Source organism: Maniola jurtina, chromosome 12 (genome assembly GCF_905333055.1).
Source record: "Maniola jurtina chromosome 12, ilManJurt1.1, whole genome shotgun sequence".
Classification (NCBI taxonomy): Eukaryota; Metazoa; Arthropoda; class Insecta; order Lepidoptera; family Nymphalidae; genus Maniola; species Maniola jurtina.
In genome coordinates this window covers 4,301,635-4,323,763 of record NC_060040.1, presented here as the reverse complement: position 1 = coordinate 4,323,763, position 22,129 = coordinate 4,301,635, and the positions used below count along the sequence as shown (strand labels likewise).

Genomic DNA, 22,129 nt, shown 5'->3' with positions numbered 1-22,129 from the left:
AAAATTAAGACCATTTCACAATAAGTATCAATTTTAAGTACCCGTTCGCTTGGTAGGACCAAAAATAAGCGATAATGTACAGGACAAAAGGATACATATCAGGCAAAAACAAAGGCTTAAAAAGGCGATTCGAAAAATAGCTGTTTTTATATGGCACACCTTTTCCAGCGGAGTTATAAATACCCATACCCATGCCTTTATGGTTCAGTGTGATACCAACGCGTTTAGTGCACGATGACAGTTTCATGTTCGGTAATGAAATTTACAGCTGCTACGTTTTATGTGTTAAATCCGTTAAATCAAATTTTGGTGCAAGTTTTTATGTCTATTTTGGTATCTTTAGTTTGAGGTTATGGATTAAATGCATTCTAAATTCATATTATGAGCTTTAGGAAAGCTTAAGTCTTAGACCACTAATTTATAAATAGTTACGAAAGTGTGTCTATTTGCTAGCTTTTCACAATCCATCTTTTTAAGTTTAACTAATTTTGACGAAATTTGGCTTTCCGGGAATGGACATAGACTTTATGTCCCGGAAAATCAAAGAGTTCCTCGGGCTTCCAAAAAACCTAAATCCACGCGCATGAAGTCGCGTGCATATCTAGTAGTTTAATATTCGATGTATCTGGAAGTTCCAGGCATTACTATCTCAAGGAACTTTTGCTGTTTGACGTGATAAATGGAAAGGAGTCATAATGCAAAAAGAAAAGAAGAGTGAAGTGAGAAAAGAGAAGAATTTCGTACCGCTTTGTACGAAGTTAAATGTAGATCAACTTGCAAAAATAGCTTCTAGTAGTAGGAAATATTATATCGATGACAATTTATATTTACTTTGTTTTCCTTTAATCCATGCATGCATTTTTAATGCATTCTTTTATATTCTAAGCTTAGGGAAAACTTATGCTGAATAATTTTATCTGCGGAATGATCTAACAATTCATCGCTTTATTATCTCAAGAAAAATCTTTACCATATTGTGATCTTGTGATAAATGGAAAGAGATTATGATCAAGAAAAAGAGAACAATTTCATGCCGGTTTGTATACCGGTGTAGTGTTTGGTAATTAGTATATAATGACAACACGTACCCATGCTACTTTGATCTGACAAATACCATGCTGAAGTAAAATGACGAAATAAAATTATAAAAATTTCCATAGATACCTACTTAGTTAAATGTAGCTATTACCTACATTGCAAAAATATCTTTACTTATAGCTAGAAATACCTATAATAGTGATGACAAGTTATATCTAATTAGTTTTATTTCACATAATATTGCAAAATGTGTAAAGTATCTACTAATTTAACAGATCTAGTATAGAAGTCAACTACATTCATAATAATAATATGGTTTATGTGTTGAACTATGGAATGAGTTAACTAACCTTTAGTCACTAGCGTTTGTTTTGCAAATTGCAATAAACAGGACTCATACCTACCAATATAATAAATGCGACAGTATGTCTGTCCATCTGATTGTCTATCTGTTACCTTTCTTATTGCTATCTGCATAACTAATTTTGACGAAAGGTACAGAGATCCAATCCACCGTGATCATCTAGTCACAAATAAAATGGGTTCTCAGTGGTTTTGTAGTGTTGCGGGAAATCACTGTTTCGAATACAGTAAGAAAAATAAAACACAAAAATATTTTGTTGAACTATTTTTTAATCTAGAAAATCAATTTAGATCCTAATAATACCGATGCTGCTTATTCTAACACAGAACTAACAAATTAAATTGTATCACATTGCAAGTAATTTTATGCCACTTTTATGTCACCGAACGTAGCGTCATAAAATGGGCGAAATAATCGAAATTCGTTGTACATTACTTTATATTTACTATCAAATAGTTGCATTATTAATACTATCAAACCATATTGTGATTGAATTTTCTACAGAAAACAGTTATTTCGTCGCTGCAATTTCAATCAAGATCTAGCACATCGATCTAAGGTTTTTTTGATACATTTGCAAGTATCAAATAAACTTTAGGAATAAAGGAAGTTTCATTGATATTTTCGCTATGGATAGTATCACAGAAAAATTTGATAGTGGCTTATTAAAGAAACTTACAGGCTTGGAAAGCCGTTACGTCAAGAGGCATTGATACCTAAAGGCACTGGTTTAAGTGTTTTTACATAATCACACTAATATTATAAAGGCGAAAGTTTGTATGTGTGTGTGTGTGTGTGTGTGTGTATGTTTGTTACTCCTTCACGCAAAAACCACTGGACGGATTTGGCTGAAATTTGGAATGGAGATAGATAATATCCTGGATTAGCACATAGGCTACTTTTTATCCCGGAAAATCAAAGAGTTCCCACGGGATTTCGAAAAATCTAAATCCACGCGGGCGAAGTCGCGGGCATCGGCTAGTATTTTATAAAACAAGGAACTACATATAAGTACTACTACTTTAGACGAGTTGCCATCAGTAGTCATCGCCTTCGCACATAACGTCTGCCCAAGCCTTTAAGTTTCTTTGATACTATTCATACAGAAAGTATCAAAGAAACTTACTTCCTACCTTTAAGTATTTTTTAAGTTTCTTTGATACTTTCTATAGAAAAATTATCAAAAAAAGCGTTGCCTTTATCTCTGTACTTTTAAATATTTTGTTCTTCACCCTCCAAGAACCTACTTATGTAATTACATATTTAGTTTAGCTTAAAATCATCTAATGGCACAGTTTTGAGGTATTTGTTGACGTTCCTTGTAATCTTGTTCATGCAGGCGTAGAACGTCGGGTCTTGGACCAGTTCAGCCACTTCCGGCCAGTTTTCGTTTGCAAACTTGTGGACCGCGTCCGCTGGAAAGATAATATACCTAGTTAGGTATGTGTTATAAGAGGCCGCTGGACAGCACGGGCGCTGTGCCCCCCCCCCCCCCCCCCCCTCATACTCCGATTGCCATGTTGACCTGTCGCGATAGGTAAAAAGGATATTCCAAACACAGTTCACGATAATTGGGGACCGTGTACAAAACGTTCAGGCTTCTAGGTACGTCACTGTCAGGCGTCATACATACTTTGACGCTAGGTAGTCTACGAATCGCCTATTTTTCTTATATGTCACGTCACCCATAGCCTAATATTTGACATAGGTAATATCGTCGATTCAAGGGCGGATTGGCAGAATTCACACACCTTTGAGAACATCAATAAGTACTCTCAAGCATGCAGGTTTTGTACCATATTATCCTTCACCATTCACCACCAAAAGCAAGTGAATAAGGTAAAAGAAAATTAAGCGTACTTACATAAATCTTTTTGTCCATTAAACAGATTTTTGAAGTCAAAGAGAATTGGAGTAAGTGCTTTGCATTTCAGTTTGAAGTTTTTGATGGACAAGTACGTTTTCCCGTCGCTGCCTGTATGTATTTTCAAATCAGAGTCGACATCGATCTTATATTTGCCTGTAATTAAAAATTTAAAGATTAGTATTGATTTACTATCGTTCATAAACATAAATCCATCCATCCATCAGCCTGTATGCGTCCACTGCTGGACATAGGCCTTTCCAAGAGCGCGCCACCAAACACGGTCCTCCGCCTTCCTCATCCACCTGCTCCCCGCCACCTTCTTCAGGTCATCGGTCCAGCGGGCAGGAGGTCGTCCCACACTGCGCTTACCGGTACGCGGTCTCCACTCCAGAACACGTCTGCCCCATGGGCCGTCGGTTCTACGACAGACGTGACCTGCCCATTGCCACTTCAGCTTGCTAATCCTTTGAGCTATGTCGGTCGCTTTTGTTCTTCAGCGAATTTCCTCGTTCCGGATTTCATCCCTGAGAGTGATTACCCAACATAGCTCGCTCCATAGCGCGCTGAGCGACCTTTAGTTTGTGGACGAGGCCAACTGTCAGTGTCCACGTTTCTGCTCCATACGTCATCACAGGCTCTATACATCATAAACATAAATACTTAGTAATAATTGTGGATCTCTACAGTTGTTGGTACAGACACGAAGAAAATAAAAATACCGAATTTCAGGCCTTCAAAGTCGGTTACCAATCGAGTTACCAAAAGCTTAGCAACTAACATGCGCGGTCGCAATTAGGCCACACGTCCGTCACCACACCACTCTCCAATATCACCATTATCATCACATGCACATACAAACAAACACACACACACACACACACACACTCACACACAAACACACACACACACACACACACACACACACACACACACACACACACACACACACACGCATATTAATTTAACACAATATTCATTGATTTTTAAGATTGTTACATATATATTTATTTTTCTTGTCTTTAGTACCTAATTTTGTTAATCTGGAGGTGGGCGTTAACAACTGCAACACAGTTTGTACCTAACTAACGCAGTTGTTATCGTTGTTTATTTTAAGGCAATGTTAAGTGTAAATAAAGATATTTTTCATTTTTTCATTTTTCATCATCGTCAAGCTGTGAATCCACTTCCCTAATGAGAGTCCCCACACCCAGTCCTTAGCTTTGCTCATCCAGCCACTTCCCACCAGCCTCTTTATTCATCGTGCTGGAGGACACCATACACTCTCTTACTTGTACAGTCTCCATTTGGCAGTTGGCAGTATCAATTTCTGTTTAGCAGTTTCAAGTCTATGACTTTTCAGCTCCAACGGCCATTACGACAATGGAAAGCCCACCCACTACCATCTGATATGATAAAACTATGTTAGTTCAATATTGATAATAATATGGTGTCAGTGGTGTTTATTATAATATAAAAGAATACAAGTGTAAATTAAAAATTTATAACACCCCCGACAAGTGAAGGTTACAGTAACTAGAAAGAGCTGATAAGTTTCAAATGGCTGAACCGATTTTCTTGGACTATTCCGCGCCTACGATCCAAAGTATCTGAGTTTTCCAAAACATCATTTTCAAATAAATAATTATTTATCCAGGCAACGTCCATCTTGACAGCTTTACATATGTCAATTGACATAGGTAATATTATGAACCTAACGGTCATCTAACCTTCTTTTCTACAAGAAAACTAGAAAAGAGCTGATAACTTTTAAACGGCTGAACCAATTTTTTTGGATTATAGCTAAGAACACTCTCGATCAAGCCACCTTTCAAACAAAAATAACTAAATTAAAATCGGTTCATTTGTTTAGGCGCTACGATGCCACAGACAGATACACAGACACACAGATACACAGATACACACGTCAAACTTATAACACCCCTCTTTTTGGGTCGGGGGTTAAAAACAGCATTTTCGATGAAAGCTCTCAGTCGGCTTGATGATAATGAAAACCGCATCTGTGTATCTGTCTGTAGCATCGTAGCTCCTAAACTAATCAACCGATTTTAATTTAGTTTTATTTTGTTTGAAAGGTGGCTTGATCGAGAGTGTTCTTAGCTATAATCCAAGAAAATCGGTTCGGCCGTTTGAAAGTTATCAGCTCTTTTCTAGTTACTGTAATCTTCACTTGTCGGGGGTGTTATAAATTTTTAATTTATACTTGTATACCATGAGTACGTAGGTAGGTATATATATTACCTGTAACAAGTTCATAGTCTCCATTTCCTTCCACTGGTAAGATGATGAGGCGACCTGAGATATCGTACTGTCCGCTCAGCTTGAATTTCGGGCAGTTCAGTACATAGTGTACGCTTGAGAGATCCGGGCTTGTTCTGAAAGGTGGGAAAAACAAATTAATGGTGTAGATTTTTTTTTTGTTTGTAAAAAATGGAAATATAGGCTTAACTTTTTTTTTTAAATCTTAAATCATAAAATAAATTAATCTTTTTTTCTTTTTTGTTAGCCCTAGCACAGACTACGGTCTATTTGGGCTGCAAAATTCCAAACACCAGTCTGTTTTTTATCTAGTGCTTTGGTCTATAAAAAATGGTGAAAAATGTTTCTCTTTAAATTAAGTCTATTACTAAATAAATAAATAAAAAATAAAAAGATTCAATTGACTGCTTCAGGACGAGCTCAATGGGCGTCAAGGGAGGCATCGATGCGTCCTTTAAATATCCCGGAGCCTACCAATAATATGAGCTGAAGATGGCCACCGGGTGGGGTTTAGTATTTAAAAATCCTGCATAACCCGATGTCTGCGCTGCTAACTTTCCCGATGCGATTGGCGTGAATTGGTGCATAAGTAAACCTAAGTAACATTTTCTAGTGTCCAAGACCAATACCCTCTAAAAAAAAAAAAGATCCCGAAGAATTGAGAACCTCCTCCTTTTTTGGAAGTCGGTTAGTAATAGAACCCTGTATAAGAAGGGCATATTACTTTTTCTTGCGGCACTAGTTTTTGTTTCCTTATAGATACAACTATAACCTCATGTATTGTTATGTTTTGTCACACCTCACGTGTTTTTGTGTTATTGAATTGATCTCTTAAGAAGACATGACATGATATGCAAAAAACCCAACGATAATGATAAAAAATCTTTTCGTGCTATAAAATTTTATTGTGTAGCTACAAATTACTAATGTACTTACCTACGTAGCTAACTACCTTCGAGTAAAAACTTTCAAGTGCTTATAAAAAAATCAAATTTTTTTTGTTTCGTGGTTGATTTAAACTCATCATGTATCCGATGACATAATACCTACTTTTTAGGGTTCCGTAGCCTAATGGCAAAAAACGGAACACTTATGGATTCGTCATGTCTGTCTGTCTGTCTGTTTGTCCGCTCGTATGTCACAGCCACTTTTTTCCGAAACTATAAGGACTATACCGTTGAAACTTGGTAAGTAATAAGTAGATGTATTCTGTGAACCGCATTAAGATTTTCACACAAAAATAAAAAGAAACAATAAATTTTGGGGGTTCCCATACTTAAAACAAAAACTCAATAAAATTTTTTCATCAAACCCATACGTGTGGGGTATCTATGGATAGGTCTTCAAAAATGATATTGAGGTTTCTAATATGATGAAACAATATGACGAATATAATGATTCTAATATGAGAATGATAAAACTAAAAAAATATATGATGTAGGTACACTACCATGCAAACTTTCACTGAAAATTGGTTTGAACGAGATCTAGTAAGTAGTTGTTTCTTTCATTAAAACTTAATATAAAATATACACTATTATTAAAACATCGATCAAAGTTACAACGACCTACAAGAACTTTTATAAACGATATTACTTGCTGCTACGGAACTCTTCATGGGCGAGTCCGACTCGCACTTGGCCGCTTTTTGCTTTATTATAGGCACGAGGCATGTAGGTATCGCACTTTTGAAGGTCAATAAGCAGAATGCTCATCATCATTTATCTTCGACAAAAACTCTTTTGTCTAAAGAATAGGTGTCAGTCAAATTTTTTATTGCTATGTAATTCAAGTTTTACCTAAGTACATACTTACAATATGTAGCTTAGGTTGGTAATATTTAAAAATTATTTTCTTAAATAGATAGATAGGTAGGTATTACTTTTATTTTATTCAGGATATTAGGTACTAGCGACATCTAGTTATCAATATTTTGAACTTATTTTTTTTTAATTGTTTTTAACCCTGGAAGGACTTTGTCTGTGGTGGCGTTTGTTGGCGCGCGTGTTGTGACTTTTTGGAGTGTTTTTTTGTTAGAAGTGGCCGGTTTTTATGTCCCGCTGGTGTTTATTGGTGGTGGAACTGACCGAGGAACTGACTGAGAAGCGCTCTAAAGGGGCGCCGCGTGTATGTCGGCGGGCGCCAGCACAGACGAAGTCCATGCTTATACATATAGTTTTCCTAACTTGTAAATAACTACTCACTTGACATTGGCTAATCAGTGTAAAGCCAGACGAGAGAAGAAAAAAAAAACCCTGGAAAGATAGTCTGCGTCAAAATGACTCCTGCAAAAGCGCAAAATAGCTCTATTTTTGTAAATATTACGAGCTCACCAATTTTGCAATAAAAGTACCTGCTACCATGTAAGTGAAAATCACGTATGATTATCTTTAAAGTGATATTTAGGACTATGACCTTTTACATTTATTTTTGTGTCACTGAAAGTTTTCGTCTTTACTGTATTTGACAAAATATATACCTAGGTATATATTATATTAACATAATATTTTAAAGGTTTTATTGGGTCTAAAATCTGTCCTTTCTTTTAGAATGTGATTTCGTCAATATCGGTTAAATGGATCAGCCGTGAAAAAGTGACGGATATACAGACATATTTCCACATTTATAATAATAGTGTGAATATGGATTAAGTAAATATTATTATATACAAAATAAGTGGATACTCACTTAAGATTAGTCACTGCGCAGTCCTTGTAACCAATAATAGTTGTGTTGTAAAACTTATATTTCAAGATGGACAGGTTCCCTTCGATTTTTTCAAGGAAAAGTGGGTCGGAAGTCTCCACCCCGAGTTCTGGAATGCCTTGAAGTATTTTTGGGATTGCGGCGTTCACTGAATTCCGTACACAGTCTTCATCTTCGATCTTACACGGAGCTAGTAGGCTATCTGGGAAGAAAAATAAATTATTTCAAAAAAGGTTTTACTATTTTTAGGGTTCCGTACCTCAAAAGGAAAAACGGAACCCTTATTAGGATCACTTTGTTGTCTATCTGTTTGTCGTGTCTTTCAAGAAAACCTATAGGGCATTTCCCATTGACCTAGAATTATGAAATTTGGCAAGTAGGTAGGTCTTACTGCACAAGTAAAGGAAAAATCCGAGAACCGTGAATTTATGGTTACATCCAAAAAAAATTGAAATGTGTTTCAATTTTCAGTTTCAATTAACACTACCCTCATGTTGAATAGTTGAAATTACTATTATAAAATATAGTAAATACATCTACTGTTATGAAATTCCACTAGATGTGTATACCCTTAGCTTATCACGTAAATAAAAATTGTAAATAATAGGTATAGGTACGCATAATTTGCAACGCAGTCAAACAGCAATACGGCACGTAAGAATTAAATATTTCTACGATAATCACATACTTAGGATGTAGGAAGTAGGAACTTTTATGAAGTTTAAGTGACGTAATTTGTGGATGAACTTGAAATGTTTCTTCCGACGCAGCAAAACTGCAGTAGTAGGTACATACCGGACGTCTGAATTATATTCATTATTTCTACGAAAATCACGTACGGATATAAAAAAGCCAGCCAAGTGCTAGTGAGACTCCTAGAGTTCCGTACTCTGGTATTTTTTGTACATTTTACACGATCAACCAAAAAATATTTTGCGTAAAAATAGACAAAAATCTGTTTTAGAATGTACAGGTCTCTTTCATAATAATATAATATGATACCCCACTTGCTATATAATTATCTTATTTTGAAAATTGAAAATACTAATTATCTGTTCATGAACACAATTTTTTTTATGATGAAAGTAACCACAAATTCGCGGTTTTCGAATTTTTACCTTTACTTGTGCTATACTACCTACTTACTCGTACCTGTCTTTCATGATTCCAGATAACTTGCAGTTCGGGTAAAATAGACTACTTTTTGACTCGGAAAATCAAAAAGATTTAAAAAATACTTATACCACACCGAATAAATGGTTGGCATCTGAGTATACTGAGATAGCTTGCATCCCATGGGATTTTTAAGAAACCGAAACTTACGTGGATAAAATCACGGGTATCATCTTGTTTTATGGTAATTATTTATTATACGTATACGAGTAATAGAAAAAGCTGACTGACTGGCTGACTGACTGTCTGATCTGAATTTGTATAGTCCACGCGGACGAAGTCGCGAGCAAAAGCTAGTTTTTTATTATAACTCTCGAATTCATAATAAATTCATCTTATTAGCAGCAAAACTGCAAAAATTCACGTAATGAACTAAACACAATATTAATGAAGATCACGTTCACGTACAACGCGTAGGAACAAGATGGTAAAGTGCAATGACATAATAATAATATGTGACCTTTAACAGGGCTCTCTCCGTCACTCGCTCCATACAAACGTAGTTCCAATTTCATTTGAATATTAATCAACCAAAGTCCACGAAATTTTGCAGACATATTCTAGAAACTAATATCTATGCCTGTGGTTTTCCAAACGTTATGTAAGTTTTTGGTGAACTTGAAACAAATCACTTTATTGGAAACTAGTATATACTTGCGACTTCGTCTGCGTGGACTACAGATGCAAGCTATTTCTGTATTTTTCTTCAAAATTAGCTAAACGGACGGGTTGTGAAAAGGTTACAGACAGACAAACAGACAGTTATGCTTTTACGTGTATTATGTATTGAAACTTGAAAGTATTTAACCTTATAGCCAGTTACGGACATCATTTTATTTGGTACTTAAATAAATTATCTTAATTTATAAATACCTAAGTTTTAAAATGTACTTAAATAAATATGAAAAAAGTTACAAGGCTAGCTTTAAGTTTTATTGTAATCGATTTCATCAGAAAACGCTTACCTATTACATATTGTGTAAGTACTTTTTGGGATTGTAATTCACCTTTTCGGTTTTATCATTTACTCAAAATTACTTTGTTGTTAGAGACATCAACATAAGAGTTTTTTTTTTATAAAATACATAAACTAATATTATTATATAATATGATATATAACTGTTTATTATGATTATTATTTAAATTATTGTAATAATTATTTAGTGTAACATTATTATTATTATTTAAATTTAATAAAATATAATAATATAACTTACTCGACAAAGCATCTTTGGAGCAGGAAACTACGAACAACAAAAATATATATTTGCGAAACATGATGTCCGTGTTTATCCGTGTCCGCTCAGCAGCCGCTTGAAATTTATTCTGTGCGAGAAAACCGTCAGAGTAAATTTATAAATGATTCAAATTATTATACACGTGCAATGCGTATTTGCATATAAGAGCGTTGGGTTCTGTAGGTTCTTACTTCGTCATCATCATCTCAACCCACTGCTTATTTGTCTAACCATAATTAGTGTACTCTCAGAGTAAGAAGTTTAGCCATAGTCTACCACGCTGGCCAAATGTGGACTAACAGACTTTACACACTTTTGAGAACTTTTTAAGTATTCTATTTTACAAGTTTTCCACCTCTTTTTAGATTTCATGGGAGATGTTGACCAGTAAAGCCATGCAACCAAACGATTTTGGCATCCGCTAACTATCCGTATAAAAACGATAAAGCGTATGGGTTTTATAAAGCCACCATGTACCCCTTTCAAAGTTATCTCGCAAAGCTTAGAACTCAGAAAAAAAACTAAGTAGTCTTCTTTTTACTTCCCGGGTTTTTTTTCCGCACTTAGACTTAGTTGGCCGCTGTACGGTGAGACCACTGGTGCAGCTGCTCCTCACCGCATCACTCACTGCAGCCAGCCGAGCTCACTCCAAAATCCAAGCAGGCCACCCAGGTCAGCTAGGACTTCAAGGAGAGTTGCGGAAGAGCTGATGCAGTCTTCGCATTGGGCGGATATAACACTTCATTTAAGTAGTAAGTGTTCCGGTGTCCCCTCATTCTCGATGCTTGTTTTGCTGAGAGGGTTGTCGGTTATCTCTTTAACTAGAATTTGACAGGTGTACATCACTTATTAGTGGAATGTGTTCGTAACGAGGCGGAGAGATGGGAGGTATTTACACGATTTCTCATGCTTCGCCAGATTGGCAGCTGTGACGGCTGTGGGACAGGGATCCCAACCTCTGTCAGAGGCTAGGGATCTCTTACAGTTGTACAAGAAGGCCTCGCGAAAGTAGATAATTCAATAAACGTAGATGCTTTACGGCGTGGCATGTTCCGAAAGGAAAAACTCCTTCTAAAAAAACTGGACGGGTGTTAGTTTACGAACAGTGTCCTGTTAACGTACATACTACAACTGCCATAAGTTTCCCTCGGTTTAATTACAGTACTTTCTTAGTAAAGCGTTGGTTGGAGATATAGCCTCCTTCGTTTGAGTCAAATTAGTAGTATTTGTCCATAATTCAGCATATTTTTTTTAAAGAATATTAGCCATGCTAATCATGACTAATACTCCCTTTTCCCCTCCAATCAAGCATAAAGCTCGTGCAAGCTCGCTCGCTATCTTCAAAGTTGAGGCTAAGCTATGTTTCCATTGCAAACTAAATTATTGTCCTATAAGTTATAAAAAAATATAGATGATTTGGCACTGAATTTGTGGTTGGTTCATCAATTATTATACTACTGTTAATTCACGTTTAAGGATATCTTGTCTGGCCAGATATTCCCTTCTCCTAAGATTTCAATACGGCTCAATACCATGAATTACTTATCTGTTTCTCTATTAAACTTGTAACTAAACAAACTAAAACATTATTTTTTACAAATTCGGACAGTCGGAAATTCGGCGTCAGAGGCAATCTTCTTTTGTTTGGAATCAGTCTTGTAAATTATAATAATATCATAAAATATGTGAACGGGTGGATGTTTGGATGTTTGTTACTCAATCACGCAAAAACTACTGAACACATTTGGCTGAATTGGAATGGAGATAGATAATACCCTGGATTACCACATAGGCTAGCTACTTTTTATCCCGGAAAATCAAAGAGTTCCCACGGGATTTCGAAAAACGTAAATCCACGCGGACGAAGTCGCGGTATCAGCTAGTAGATGATAAAATCATCTAGCAAATAATATAATATTTTATATGTTTAAGCGGTAAGCCTATATGTATAATGCAGCTATATTGTTATACACCTACTATGTAAGTATGTAGTTAGCTGGCTCAGGACTATAATATTATCTAAACTGTAATTAAGTCAGAGATCTAGCTTGGTTATGTCTATATTTAGTTTTCTTGCGGGTGGTTATTCTAAGTTTTCTTCCTTTATCTACTTGTATAGAAAAATCAGGCTATTTACGATTTCCTGTGCATTCTTTATTGATATTGATGTACATAATACACTGACCTCTGAAATACGCTGGACCTGTGATTGCCGTCCCGTTCCGTTGCCGTTTCTGAAGCATCTATATTTTCCCCACTGTGGATGTAGTTTTTTAAAAATCCCGTGGGAACTCTTTGATTTTCCGGGATAAAAAGTAGCCTATGTGCTAATCCAGAGTATAATCTATCTCCATTCTTTTCAGCCCAATCCGTCCAGTAGTTTTTGCGTGAAGCAGTAACAAACATACACACACACACACACACACATACAAACTTTCGCCTTTATAATATTAGTGTGATTTTGGCGCTAATAGCAGCAGTGAGAGTCTTTTGAGCGTACTCGGAACCAAATATTAGTAACGTGACATCTATCAACAACAACAAGGCAATTTGTCACGAACTGTTTTTTCATTTCAATTTCCGGTATGCTCGGTGTGGCGCGTTAAAATCGATACAAAAAATAATCGCCATTCACGCTTCTTCCAGCGTACCTATATATAATTTATGTTCATTGCTGTATACATAATATAGGAAAACAAAAGCTTGCTCTGGAAAACGTTTTCTGATTCTTCGTCATATAAAGAACATACTGAACCAGTGATTGATTATTAGCTCCTTTTAAGTTTAGAAGGACTAAGATGTAAAGGAGCCTACAAACAAAACTGAAGATCAACTATGATCAAGCCATTACCGGCCCACTAATGAGCACGGGTCTCTTCTCAGAGTGAGAAGGGTTAAGGCCATAGTCTGCCACGCTGGCCCAATGCGGATTGGCAGACTTTACACACCTTTGAGTACATAGAGAAAACTCTCAAGCAAGCAGGTTTTCTCACGATGTTTTCCTTCACCGTTAAAGCAAGTGATATTTAATTGCTTAAAACGCACATAACTGAAAAGTCAGAGGTGCGTGCCCGGGATCGAACCCTCGACTACCGGTTGGGAGCCGGACGTTCTAACCACTAGGCTGTCGCAGCTACTAGATCAACTAGCTAATCTTGAATTTATAATCAACATTAACCTTAACGTTTACATACGACATAGGTACTCGGTTTATGCCTTGTATATGAGTCACCTCTCCACATAAGGATTCTAGCTACTTACTAATTAAATAGCGTCAGCATCAGTGGCGTGTACAGGATTTAGAGCCAGGGTAGGAATTCAATAGGTCAACTCTTATTGAAAATCAGTATTGAACCATCACAACTAGGGTAAACAGTGCTTTTATGCCTCTATGATCTGCACGCCACTGGTCAGGATGTGCACTTGTCGTTTACAAACGGGAAAATATATTCGTTACCAATCTGTATGATTGCTAAACTGTGTAAATGTCTAGGATGTAAGTAACGTGAACGTGTAGAAAAACTATTTGCATAAATTGCTCCAATTAATTATATCTCCCTCTTATTACACTCTTAGGTACTCACTGAGTTGGAGAGTCATGGAGTAGTAAATATTCTCTCTGCAAGCTTAGATACAGGAAAAAAATCTACAGATAAGCAATTTAGGTACGTTAAACGTAATTTAAAAAAAAAACACAAAAAAAAAGTGTTTTCTGATTTTTTTCCTTTACTTGTGCTCTAAGACAATCTACCTGCCAAACATGATTCTAGGCAAACGAGAAGTACCTATCCTATAGGTTTTGATTTCCTTTTCTTGGTAGACACGAAAGGTAAATAGAAAAACAGCAAAGGTATCTTATATGGATTCCTTTTCCTTTTGAGGTACAGAACCCTAAAAATAATATAATAATAAGTTTTGGCAGACACAAAATAAGAGTTGATCTGTGATAAAGTACTAAAACCTAAAATAAAAGTAAACTTGGTGTGTTTACAAGCATTTCTCACTAGGGGACAAATGTCCCACACCATGTGTCGCTAGAGACGACATCACACGACAAGTTTGGCAACATTACGTGATAGCTAACAACACTACCTCTTCATGCGACATGGACGAATCGACAAAATTAACATCGCATAACGTTGCCATTGGCCATTTTTAATCCCCGACCCAAAAAAGGGGTGTTATAAGTTTGACGTGTGTATCTGACTGTGGCATTGTAGCTCCTAAACGACTGAACCGATTTTAATTTAGTTTTTTTTTTGTTTGAAAGGTGGCTTGATCGAGAGTGTTCTTAGCTATAATCGAAGAAAATTGGTCCAGCTGTTTGAAAGTTATCATTTTCTAGTTTTCTTATAGAGTTTTTTGTGTTGGGGGGGTTTTAAATGTTAAGTTAAGTACCCTAATGAATACCTGGCTCAGCTACTAGTCAACTTGACTGATGTATACTTGTACATATTCAGTCAGTTGAGTACATTTTGCGGAACATTTGCTACTCTATGAGTATAACAACTCTCTATAAGTATTATATTTTTATGCTGATTAAGCTCATTATTTATTTTTTGTTACATAATTTATTAGAATTCTTGCAATCAAATAATAATAATTAATCTAAGAAAGATACTCGTAATCATAATGGGGCAATTGCCATTGTTATTAGGGCTCCGTAACTCGAAAGTAAAAACGGAACCCTTATAGGATCACTTTGTTGTCTGTCTGTCTGTCTGTCCGTCTGTCCGTCTTAGTACCTATTTTCAATTACTTAGTACGATAACTATACAAGTGGGGTATGAAAGGGCCACCTGACTACCTGTACATTCTAAAACAGATTTTTATTTATTTTTATGCATAATAGTTTTTGGGTTATCGTGCAAAATGTTGGAAGAAATACCCGTGTACGGAACCCTCGGTGCACGAGTCTGACTCGCACTTAGTCAGTTTTTTATTATGTTCAATTAGACTATTTATTATTGGTGTATCTCCCTGCATCGTGTTACTCGTTTATAGCACTAGCATCATTAATTATAGTTACTTTGCATTAATGATAGGGATCTTCTTTGGATAATAATTGCGATTGGGTCACACCCTGGGGTACCAGCCAAGTAACCTCCTCGTGTGCCTGAGTGTTGCGGGTAACAGCAGCGCTTGGGTCGGTGTACCCTGGTAACATGTTTAACAATTTTCTTCATGGTATATTGTTCGTCATGGCTAATCGACTTGGCAGGGAGAGTCCGTGCGTCCCTCTGAGTTTCCCGAGCAGAGGGCGCAGTAGACGCAGTAGATGTTGAGGATGGGAAAGGTGGCAAGGGAATTGCCCTACCCTACCCTCGAGATGACCTGAGGATGATGCACACAGGGCGGTCCGTCGTTCATAGTGTGATCCTCGGGTTGGTTGGCGTGCTGTGGTTCCGGCATGCCTCTAACGGCGTTTGGGACAGGTAGTGTCGTGGTGGGTCTGCTGTGGCGGACATCCGCTGGCGGAGTACCGAGGCGTTGTGGGCCCCTTGTGCTCCGTCATCAGCGGTGGGATGGAAATTCGTGAGGTATTAAGTCGGTAGCTGTCCGACATAACCACTGTGGACGTGGTTATGTCGGATTTCGGTTATGTATCCCCCGTCGACGGTGATATCCATGACGGATTTTCCTTCAAAAAAAAAGAGTTCCACTACAAAGTGCATATAAATCTTTGTATTACAACTTCATGGATCCGTTTAAAATAAGTTCCTGTAGTTCACAAAATAATAAAACAATAGGTAAAAATATTACCTTCTTATAATTAATAATATTTGTGTTTTATTTTATTCTTTACAGTAAACTCGGTGGATAATAACTGACATCATACCTATCCACGGAAAGAAGTTAGTATAGCGCTCTCTCTGTTATGCAATCCCATACAAATAATAGAGTCAAAAATCTCAATGGACGCTAACCACTTTGAGTCACAAACCATTCACAAACAAAACTATATTTTCTAATTAAATTTAAAATGTTTTTTGAAAACATTTTCCAATTAGTTATGAGTTTTTTAGAAAACATGTTTGTGATGTGTAATGACTCACAATACTAGAAATAGGTACTAGTATAGGCTTAAGTAAAAACGTGTAACTAACACATCTATGGACTGTAATATGTCTGAAATAAAAACTGTATTAAAATGTATATTAACCACCACACCAGTGCCTAGCTTTATAAATAATTTTAGTTAAGTTTAAAGTCGTCTAATGGAACAGTTTTGAGAAATTTGTTGACGTTTTTTATGACGCTGTTGACGATGGGGTAGAACACCGGGTCTTGGACCAGGTCAGCCACTTCTGGCCAGTTCTCGTGCGCGAATTTGTGGACCGCATCCGCTGTAAAAGATCATGTTATCATCATAACAATATTTTGGTCAAGTTCGATACAAAAGTGCCTACATAAGGCATATTTCAATTAAAGATTTTTATTTAATCCTGTGAAGATGATACTGCCATTGTCGGAATTAGAATGATATAAGACTACTTTGTCGTATTAGTTTATGAATTGCGAAAAACCAAATTAATTTTGGATTTCGCGGGCAGACCCGTCTCATGCACAAGGATTGGTCTGTACTCCGTCTCCGTTATAACGCAGCGGAGACCAATCCTCAATCTAAGCAAACGAAGTTTGATTTTTAAAACCTGAATCCTGACGACCGAAGTCACGTACGAGTATATACATAGTAGTATGTATACATACAGAAATCCTTTTGTCCATGGAAAAGATTCTTGAAGTCAAAGTGAGGTGCAGATAGCGGATTGCATTTCAGCTTGAAGTTTTTGATGGACAAGTATGATTTCCCGTCGCTGCCTCGTTGTACTTTTAACTCAGAGTCTACAAGGATACTGTATTTGCCTGTAATCGAAATTTTAAAGCTTAAGATTGATTAAACCGTTCATAATTAAATCTATACAACATAATTTCAAAATTAATTAATTAATTATTAAAGTACATAATTGCTTATTATAAACTTTTATCACGATAATGATAAAAAACATTTAAAAATACTTGTCTAAATAAGGAAAAAGTGACTGACTGACTGGAAGATTCAACCCCTAAGTGGGTAAACTATGGGTTCGAAATTTATATAGAAATTCGTAATTTTTCAAGCTATAGGCACCTATTTATAAAAATTGGTACCTATTTGGACTTCCGACTAAAAATAAAGAAAATACGTCTTTCAGGATTTTTGGAAATTCCACCCTCAACGGAGTTAAATAGGGATGTATGAAAGTCCGTCATTTTTCAAGTTAAGTACGAGCCACAAGTATATCTATGAAACTTAGTATTTTGGCTTTCGTTTAAAAATAAATGAATTTCAGGATCTTAGAAAATCATAAGGGAAAGGGAAAGGAAAATTTAAAGGATCTTTCATAGAAAGGTAGAGGTATGGCCTTTTTAGGTTTTCGAGCTGATCTTTCATGTGATTTTTAGAGTTGCGTATGATTGCTTTCCTTGAAAACTATGATTGTGTTTTTTTTTCACTGCTTCGGTTCCAACAGCCATGGTCAATGATTTGATATAGTGCACCTCATACGCCTGTTTTGCGGGTTCCGCACTCGAATCACATGAGTAGAGTGCCCGAAGGGTGCTTGCATAGACCGGGACGCTATTACATACAAAGCCTTCGCTGTCCGTCCGTCCATCCATCCATCTAGCGGGCTTGAACCGTAATAAGTAGGTAGAGAGTTGAATTTTTTACAGAATGTGTATATCTATTGCCGCTACGACAATAAATCAAACTGGCCACCATGAATGTTCAAAAAAATTAAAAAGTGTTATTTCTTGTACGATGGTATGGAACCCTCCGTGTGCGAATCCGACTCATACTTGGCCGGTTTTTTATGAAGTAGTTCTTCCCTGAAACGCTGTATAGTATTATCATACCCGTAATCACTTCATAGTCTCCATTTCCTTCCACTGGTAATATGATGAGGCGACCTGTAATGTCGTACTTGCCGTTCAACTTCAGTCGAGGGCAGTTCAGCTCATAGTACAGGCTTGTGAGATCCGGGCTTACTCTAAAACGTACAACAAAACGAATTAATCTAGATATACACGGTAAAACTTTATATACAGGGAATGCTAAATCGCTTGGCGGCACGGCTTTGCCGATAGGGTGGTAACTAGTTACGGCCGAAGCCTGCCAGTAATTGCCGATACTGCCGGGAATCGAACCTGGGACCTCCCACTAGTAAGACCAGAGCGCTTACCACTGCACCAGGGAGGCCGTCAAGTAACTATTACGACTTAGACATTCACTTAGAAAGGATTTTTAAATTCACCCCGTAGGCCTAAGGGGTTAAAATAGGGATTTGAAATTCGTGTTGTCCACGCGAACAAAGTCGCGGGCCTAAGCCAGTTTAATTTGTTTGCGTGGACAAATCCCTATTTTAACCCCTTAGGGGGTGAATTTACAAATTAAAATAAATCATTTCTTAGTGGATGTTTACGTCGTAATAGCTACGCAGTGGTAATCCCGGCAGGCTAGGCGTTATAGAATTTAATAATTTCTAAATTTCTTGTCTGGTCTGGAGGGAGGGTTTGGCCGAGGCTAATTAACCCTACCGGCCAAGCCGTGCCGAGCCGCCAAGCGATTTAGCGTTCCGGTACGATGCCGTGTAGAAACCAAAGGAGTATGTGGTATGGGTTTGATGAAAACAGCCATACGCTTTTCAATTTAGCCCGCTTCCATCTTAGACTGCATCATCACTTACCACAAGAAGAGATTGCAGTCAAGGCCTAACTTGTATCTGAATAAAAAAAAGCTATCTACATGCCTTCCGGGCCAATCCTTTCAGTAGTTTGAGCTATGCGTTGATAGATCAACCAGCCAGTCAATCATCTTTTTCTTTTTTATACTTAGAAGAAAAGTCCTGACTTATTCGCTATCTGACTCGTTAAAGCCCAGCCCAGACCCTATGTCTTTTGTCAAAATCAGCTCAATGGATGCACAATGAAAATATTTTTATAGACAGACATAAACTAAGATTAAGTAGATTCATAATGACTGGATAGTTACTTTAGATTAGACACTGTACAGTCCTTATAACCAGTAATAGTAGTGTTGAAAAATTTGTATTTTAAAATGGACAGGTTTCCTTCGATTGTTTCGAAGAAAAGTGGGTCAGAAGTTTCCACACCAAGTTCTGGGATGCCTTGAATTATTTTTGTGGCTATGACGTTTACTGAATTCTGTATGCAGGCTTGATCTTCGATTTTACACGGAGGTATCTTGATAACTGAAAAGAAAAATATTTTTTTTACAATTTTATGGTTGCGATCATAACCGGTGGTGAATGAATGAATGAATGAATATCAGTCATCAATCCGGCATCAGTTTTCCCCTCCTTTTAATATTGGTACCTTTAAGTCAAGAGTGAATAGGCATCTTCTAGCCAAGCGCTCCACCTTAGTCTGCATCATTACTTGCCAGCAGGTCTGATTAAAAATCCAAGCGCTAGTCTACAAATGTGTAGTGTGTGAGTGGGAACTCTTTGATTTTCCTTGATAAAAAATAGCCCATGTTCGTCCCCGGGATATAAGCTAACCCTGTACCAAATTGCGTCAGAATCGGTTAAACTGTTGGGCCGTGAGAAGGTATCGCAGACAGACAGACACACTTACGCATTCATAATATTAGTATGGATTACTAGGTGCGCCACCGATGTTTTTTTCCACCATTAAAGGAAGAGATATTTCAATAGGTTGAGACGCACATATACTTAAGTAACTCCAAAAAGTTACAAGTGCGTGCCCGGGATCGGAACCCCCGACCCAACGATTGCAATTATTATCTGGCACGGAACTCTGATTTTATTTGGATGTGGTGTGTCTACTCTCTAGGCCAAAAGATTATCTAGGCAGGTAATTAGTAGTGATTACAAAAAATAAAAGTAGGAAATATAATAATAACCATTTTTTTTTTGTTATGAAAATATTATGCACAGAGCCACACATGAAACTATACAATGATTTCAATCTTAGCGAGTTAAATATTTTGCGATAAAAATATTTAACTCGCTAAGATCTCCAAAAATGTTATTATAAAACTACATTCACTCTTGTATACATAAGATCTTTGGTAGTAAATTAAATTATTTTTAACTTTTTAGTGTTTAACCGTCAATAGCTTTATATCTGGCCTGGATAGTACCTAATGTAAAATATTTTTTCTTGTGTTTATTTTGTATTAATTTTTTATTAAAATGTTCATAATAATAATAATATCAATCAGCATTGTACTAAATATTTAAATAAAATTTGTTTACTGTTTTCCCATAATCATGGTAAAACAATAGACAAAAAAAATGGCAAAATTATGTCTGATAATCATCAGACATAATTTTTCCTTGTAAATAAGTTTAAAAATGTGTATTTAACTTACTCGATAAAGCACCTTTGGTGCAGGAAGCTACGATCAACGAAAATATCCATTCGCGAAACATGATGTTCGTTTATCCGTGTCAACTCCAGCAGGTGCTCGGAATATATCTGTCCTAGAAAACTGTCAGACTAATTTTATAAATAATTCAATTAATAGTTATTATACACATGTAATGCGTATTTACAAACAAAGGCGTTGGGTTCCGCAGGCTCTATCCTCTAGAAGTCTAGAGTCTAGTTACTAGTCGTCACCTCGACGTTGGAAGTTTTCACCCAGTAGACTCTAGTGGTGCAATGTCAACGTCCATTTCTTTTTTTTAAGATAAAACACAATACAAAATATATTCGTACCCTTTTTAGGGTTCCGTACCTCAAAAGGAAAAACGGAACCCTTATAGGTCATCACATATCACTTTGTTGTCTGTCTGTCTGTCTGTCTGTCTGTCAAGAAACCTACGATCAACCTAACCTAGAATCATGAAATTTGGTAGGTAGGTAGGTCTTATAGCACAATTACAGGAATAAATCTGAAAACCGCGAATTTGTGGTTACATAATTTAAAAAAAAAGTGTTTAAATTTTCAAAATAAGATGACTATACCAAGTGGGGTATCATATTATTATGAAAGCGCTTTACCTGTACATTCTAAAACAGATTTTTATTTATTTTTATGCATAATAGTTTTTGATTTATCGTGCAAAATGTCGAAAAAATACCCGAGTTCGGAACCCTAGGTGCGCGAGTTCGATTCGCACTTGGCCGGTTTTTTAATGAGATTTAAACAATGATACCCTGCACGCTAGGATCGCCAGGATTACGACTTTTTTTCCGACTCCTTTTTCAAGTAGGTATGGGAGCCGATGAGAGAGTTGACCCAAAATTCCGTTTTGGGTCAACGTTTAATACCAAATACCAAAATTTCAGATTTGTAACTCACTTTGTCTATGAGCTATGTAGACCTGTGACACGCAGACAGACAGACAGACAGAGTGACATTAATAGGGCATCGTTTTACCCCTTGGCTACGCAACTCTAAAAACATTAAATTGATCATAAAATTGAACTTAA

The 22,129-nt window shown here is 36.6% G+C and overlaps 1 protein-coding gene across 3 annotated transcripts; it reads right to left on the bottom strand.

Moving 5' to 3' along the window:
- Nucleotides 1-2,405: 2,405 nt before the first annotated feature.
- Nucleotides 2,406-21,198, bottom strand: LOC123870095 (circadian clock-controlled protein daywake-like). Of its 3 annotated transcripts, none has more exons than XM_045913268.1 (5): nucleotides 21,063-21,178; nucleotides 8,235-8,454; nucleotides 5,529-5,662; nucleotides 3,267-3,422; nucleotides 2,406-2,817 (listed from the first exon to the last, which is right to left on the bottom strand). In XM_045913268.1, the coding sequence occupies exons 1-5, from the start codon at nucleotides 21,121-21,123 to the stop codon at nucleotides 2,666-2,668; spliced, it is 723 nt and encodes a 240-aa protein (XP_045769224.1). In that variant the 5' UTR covers nucleotides 21,124-21,178; the 3' UTR covers nucleotides 2,406-2,665. The 3 variants fall into 3 exon arrangements, with proteins under 3 accessions (XP_045769224.1, XP_045769223.1, XP_045769225.1); XM_045913267.1 differs by lacking the exon at nucleotides 21,063-21,178 and adding an exon at nucleotides 10,643-10,777 and having other exon boundaries at nucleotides 2,411-2,817; XM_045913269.1 differs by lacking the exons at nucleotides 2,406-2,817; nucleotides 3,267-3,422; nucleotides 5,529-5,662; nucleotides 8,235-8,454 and adding exons at nucleotides 16,415-17,010; nucleotides 17,375-17,530; nucleotides 18,563-18,696; nucleotides 19,698-19,917 and having other exon boundaries at nucleotides 21,063-21,198.
- Nucleotides 21,199-22,129: the final 931 nt, after the last annotated feature.

What these genes read in the sequence shown, in the direction of transcription:
- LOC123870095 (XM_045913269.1), bottom strand. Translation starts at nt 21,123, where the DNA reads ATGTTTCGCGAATGGATATTTTCGTTGATCGTAGCTTCCTGCACCAAA. An exon ending in TGTACAGTGTCTAATCTAAA is followed by an intron (nt 18,697 to 19,697) that starts GTAACTATCCAG and finishes TGTACGTTTTAG; the next exon opens with AGTAAGCCCGGATCTCACAA. An exon ending in CCATGGACAAAAGGATTTCT is followed by an intron (nt 17,011 to 17,374) that starts GTATGTATACAT and finishes GATCTTTTACAG; the next exon opens with CGGATGCGGTCCACAAATTC.